Genomic DNA, 6,000 nt, shown 5'->3' on the forward strand with positions numbered 1-6,000 from the left:
TGTACCATTGTTAAAAATCTAACAAGCAGGGTTGATATTTATATTGCTTTAACATGTTATAGTCCTGGCCTTGTGGTCATAAAACTTTCGAGCACGATTTTTGTACTCAGACTCAAGAATCAACCAATCAAAATGCTTGATTTCATGTTTCGAGCATGATTTTTGTGCTCTGAGCACTGAGCAAAGTTTTATGACTTCAACCCCTGAATATTTAATTGGACACTGGACATTAATATGCATCCATCTTCATCAAGTTTTAATGAAATGATACTGTAAATTCAGAAATTATTGTGTGCATTTATTATTGTGATTTTGTTATTTAAACTTAAACAAAATTTTGTTTATGCGATACTGAGAAAAATTCTTGTTTAATTCATATAGAAAATTGCAAAGTATGATTTTGAATTATTGTGATTATAACCCTATCGCATTTTTCGCAATAATAAAATTATTGCAATAATTTCTGAATTTACAGTAGTTAATATACCCTATAACATGTTTTTCATTCTGTATATTAGCTTTCAGGAAACTGTACAGGACAATTGACTATACAAATATTATTCTACATTATAGCTTCCAGAATTCTTGGCTATGCAGTTGCTGTGTATGATTATGCTGCAAATGCTACATCACAATTATCTTTATGTCGTGGAGATCGTGTTGCAATACTCAGTAAAACAGGAAGTGATAAAGGCTGGTGGAAGGGAGAGCACTGTACTACTGGCAAGGTAAAGCTATAGATGCTGTCAGATTACAGAATATTAGACTAGAATTAGTAACAGCATAAAGCATAAAGATAAATTATTTAGATAAATGGTAGCAAATACAACTTTACAAAGTAGGTTGTGTACAGCTTTCAATGGACATGCACACATGTATACAATGAACAGATAATACAATTTACATGTCACAAAAATCAACCAAGAACAAAAATTGAAGTGGACAATGTATAACACAGAAAATATCAAAATGAGAAATGAGATGCAATGCAGATATGCATAAGTTAAAATGCACCTATATTAAAAGCAACTGAACAGCAAGCTATAGAGAGCCCAAAAAATTACAAGTGAAAAACCATTCAAACGGGAAAACCAACATTCTAACCAATATAAAAACTACAAACATGTATGAACTACATAAACAGATGACCACCACAGTAAATCAGATTCTTGACTTAGGACAGGTGCAAATATTTGCAGCAAATTAAACATTGTCATGGTACCAAACCTTCTCCCTTTTCTGAAACAATAGTATAACATCTCAACATAGAAAAACACTCTATAAAATATCAATTGGAAGGCTTAACTCAATCAAAAAATGCAAGTAAACATACAATGACGAATAAATTTAATCTGTGATACCTGAATGCAAATACATAGTTAACAACAATTATAAGGGATAAATAATTAAGGTATAAAGTAAATAAACAGGTTTAAACATAGTTAAGTATGATACCACTGTGAAATGTTAAACAAATTTTAGAAAATCATCACTTTTGAAACACATTATATCATATTATACACAGGTAAAATAATTTTGTTGTTAAGTATACTTCTTCTGTGTGTATCATCTTCTGGTTAAGGAATACCAAGAAAATTCTTGTATATCAATAAAAGTAATCTAACAGCTGGTACAAATGGGGTGAATATCAACAACAAAAAATTACAATTGGTGCTAGATAAAACTTTGTGTTCTTCCTGTACAGGTGCCAGAACAGTATTAAAAGTAAACCATTGCAGGTAAAGGTAAGCCTTCAACATGGAGCCCTGTAAAGTTACATGTATGTTTGTGAATTTATATATAAAAGGGAAATTATAACATATATATAAGACAATTTTTAATAAATTTAATTTAAACTTAGTTTATTTTGATTTACAGGTTGGTTACTTCCCCTTAGCATATGTTAGAGAAGATGATGAAGAATAATAAGTGCTAAAAGGTCATTCCAAACAAAAAGTCAATCAGGTGTGACATAGAGACAGTGCTGTTCCCCATAAAATGGAAAGACAAATGTGTCATGCATGACTGAATATCTGTGATTGTACTGCAAAGCTTTATGCTTGAGTACCGGTTTTTATTACAGGCAAATAACACTTATTGAAGGACATATATGAATACTGGTATATGTTAGGGTTGTTTTGTTTAAATTTATTTAAAAAAAGAACATTTTCCTTTTTGTCAAATCCAAACTAATCAAAATGACAAGTAGAAATGTCTTGATCACTTTTATTTTTAGAAAAATGTTAGTGAATTTAGGTGAAATAACCCTGGTAGTGTAAAAGTGCTATCTAGATGAAAGATAAAGAACACAAGTGATTATAACTAATTTTAATTTTGATTTACAAGCACGTTCAAGTATTATAATAAAAGCCACAACTTTTTCTTTGTGTGTTCCTGTGTCTGTTGTCTTGATTCTTATAAAAAAGAATGAGAACTGACTATTTTGTTGAATAATTTTTTTTTTAAAGTTAAATTAAGTTAATTTGTAAAGGATCTCAAAAACCATACTTCATGGACCTTTGAATAACAATGATCATATCTCCTCCATTTTGCTTTCCTTATAAAAAATATCATGTAAAGGTTTTACCAAAAAGTTGCCCATATGTACCTGCCTCATATAGATATTTTAATGTTTGTTTACAACTATACAAAAATGATTACCATTCCTGGAACTTATTAACATCTTTTATGTATAGAATATATATTGTAAGAATTTTAAAGTTTTGCTCCTTACTTTGAAATGAAGTTTCTTGATTTGTTTGTCAATTTTTTGAATTTGCATATTATTCAATCAAGTTTCTCATTTCTCATTTATCTTATGCTTTAAAATAGGCTTTCAAACTATCACTAGGTGGCAACACTTGAGTAGCCTCAACTTTTACTGGTTAGATTTTCTTTTATCATCAGTAAAAAGGAAACAGCATACCAGTAGGACTACCTGTTTAGACTAAATAAGAATAAATTATTAAATGCTGGAAACCTTTTGGCATTATCGTAGTTAAAATTCTTCTCACAATAAAGTATAACCTAAGTATCAAAGAAAACGTGACATAAACTTGTGAACTCTGTATTATATTTATATAATGTTTATATATGTATACTCTCATTAATTTAAGATAAAGAATCAGTATTATAAAAAAAAAATGTTGGTTAATATCATGTTTATGATTGCTCATTAATTTATATATATATATATACATATACAAATATTACAATATTAATTTAATGGACAGTATGTAGAATTTTATTGGGGTTTTCCCCTTGCATTAGTAAGGATGGACTGAACATTTTTTTTAAATAATTTTATGATGTACATTGGTTATGTTTAACCTGATCAGTTTTATGTTATCAAAAAAGTCATTCATTTTGTTTTATAACAAGTTTTTTTTTAAAAGGTCTTAACATTTTCTTAGATAGGCTTAAATAGATTGTCATGACGGTAACTAAAAATTTGTTCCTGTATCCTGAATGTGCTCTCCCAATGCAGTGAAGGTGATATATAAATATGAGGCGTCCACAGTCTTTCTGTCCACTCCCTCACATGAACAGTTCTTCACACATTTTTATAAAATCACAAAAATCAAATATCCACGAAAAATACAAGTTTTCTTTTATTCTAGAAAATTGATTCCACTGAAAATAAATGAATCCATTGTAACTTAAGTTGAAGCAATAAGTCATGATGATTATTTCTAGTAAAATATTGCATAAGTGATTGGCTTTTTAGGTCATTTTATCTTTGAATGATCCCTTTCCATACAGAACAAGAAAAAACCTTTATTTATAGCCTTTTTTTGTACCAATTATTAAAATATACCTGTATGTGAACATGTTTCTAAAGAGCCAGTTATTTTTAGAAAGTCCATTCAAAATAAAACATTGTATATGTTTCAAGATAAATCATAAGTAGTGATCTGTGTTAATACATTTTGAAAAGAGTCGAGCCTCTGTATGATGAGGTAAATACTGTTGTGGCTTGTGTTTGTACTTATGATATTGTCCTTCCATATAGCTAGTATATATACGCATCTTCTTCACAAAATAATTTTGCAATTAATTTTGCTTACCTGGTAGCTGAAATGAAATTATTTTACAGAATTTTGTATTTTGAAAATATGTGAAACAAGCCTTGTGAACTTTTATCATCTGAAGTATTCTACCAGTTGATATGGAGTACAAATCACTATTGAAGATTACAAACAAAATTTAATGTATATATTCCATTTTGCCAAATTAATGCTGTGATTTTAAGGGTGAATACTACAAGTCATAAATTAGTTTTGTTTTAAAACAAAAATAGAATCAAGACTAAAGCCATAGATTAATATATATAAAACATTGCATTGTTGCCACATTTCAAACATATGGCAATTACCAGATGCAGAATCTTGGTATTGTCAACAACTAAAAACTGAGGTCATCAAAATTGCCAATTAAAATGTGTCAACAGAAATGTTGCATCAGAGTCTACATGTACTATTAAACTGCAAACTGACAAATGCACAAAATCATAACTTTTTGACAATTAATCCAAATATGCTCTCAGACTTGCAACCTAAAATGTACTCTAATGAAAAGATTTGTTGAAACTAGTAGTAAGACTTTTGAAAAAGGTCCGTTTTAGAACCAAATTTAGGCCATTTTGATATAATATTATAAAGCTGAAGTGTTCAGGCTATTTTTGATCTAAAGTGAATTCTTTAGGCCTGATTTTTATGCCCCACTTAGGGATATTTTGATTTCAGTTTGTGGGTCCTTTCATTCGTCTGCCTGTTCTTCTCCAGGCTAAAGTTTTTAGTCATGGTAGTTTTTGATGAAGTTGGAGTCCAAACAACTTGAAATTTAGTACAAATGTTCCCTATGATATGATTTTTCTGATTTAAATGCCAAATTAGAGTCAACCCTAATTTCGCGGTCCACTGAACATAGAAGACAATAGTGTTGAGTCTGATGTATATCTTCATTCATGCAATTGTTTCTGTTGAAGAATAGAGCATGATAAGGAAACTATTAATGGGTTCACTTTTTTATGACTTGTTTCAGTAACCTTTTAAATAATTGAATATTTATGTTGTAAGCAAATGGTAGCTTTTGTAAGCACATAGAAATAATAACTTATAACATACTATTATAAAATTTTATGAGTTTTAAATGTGAATATATTGAAAGTTGTACAGAATTGAATTAATTTGTATATAATGTACTATTTGTGCATAATAAAAAAGAAACCACTAACTTGTTTGAAATTACTTTTCACAAGTTGAAATCCATCGTATGGCCATGTTAAAAGGTGTCACAGATTAATCAAGAAAAGTTTAGCTGATAAACCTAAAAGAATCAATATTAGTTGTGTTGAGAGAGGAAGGTGATGTTTATGCCCCACGTAGGGGCATTATGTTTTTCTGTCCCTGCATCTGTTCATTTATCTGTTCTGTTTGTCTGTCCATTTGTCTGTAAGTCCTGCTTCAAGTTGAAAGTTTTTGGCCAAGTTATTTTAGTTGAAGTCCCAACCCAAGTCTAATCAACAGCATAGTCCAATGAAGTGGATGTAAACAATTAAAGGCAACTGTATGGTCTACAACAATGAGAAAAACATAAACTGTATAGAGTACTATAAAAGACCAGGAACATATTAAAACAATTCAATTGAGAAAATTAATGGCCTAATTTGTAACAAAACTTTTTTCCAAAAAAAATATGACGGCCATGAATCACTGACAACCACTAAATTACAGTTCACTGACTTGGGAGAGGCACACGAATGCGGAGGAGTAAAACATATTTGTGAGTGCTCAAACTAGGACAGTGGTGTAACTGCAAACATAGTTGCAAAGGGCTTAACTCATCAGATCAATACAAAGCAAACAAACATTGTAACAAAAAATCAAGAATGGCCTTTTTGGGGTATTTATACACCCCTTACAACAGAATGACACTCAGTACAGATTTGAGAGTAGTTACTGACAGCAGGAACATATATGTAGATAGTATATCCCAGTT

At 29.9% G+C, this 6,000-nt stretch overlaps 1 protein-coding gene across 6 annotated transcripts in view; it reads left to right on the forward strand.

Annotated features, from left to right (window-relative positions):
• Nucleotides 1-2,458, forward strand: part of LOC134707570 (proto-oncogene vav-like) — a 52,396-nt gene extending 49,938 nt beyond the window's left edge. For all 6 annotated transcript variants that reach the window (XM_063567460.1, XM_063567459.1, XM_063567457.1 and 3 more), the window contains 2 exons: nucleotides 574-728; nucleotides 1,879-2,458. In XM_063567460.1, the coding sequence (XP_063423530.1) occupies nucleotides 574-728; nucleotides 1,879-1,926 (203 nt within the window). In that variant the 3' untranslated portion in view covers nucleotides 1,927-2,458. The remainder of the gene's footprint in view (nucleotides 1-573; nucleotides 729-1,878) is intronic.
• The last annotated feature ends 3,542 nt before the right edge of the window (nucleotides 2,459-6,000 follow it).

This window comes from Mytilus trossulus, chromosome 2, assembly GCF_036588685.1.
Source record: "Mytilus trossulus isolate FHL-02 chromosome 2, PNRI_Mtr1.1.1.hap1, whole genome shotgun sequence".
Classification (NCBI taxonomy): Eukaryota; Metazoa; Mollusca; class Bivalvia; order Mytilida; family Mytilidae; genus Mytilus; species Mytilus trossulus.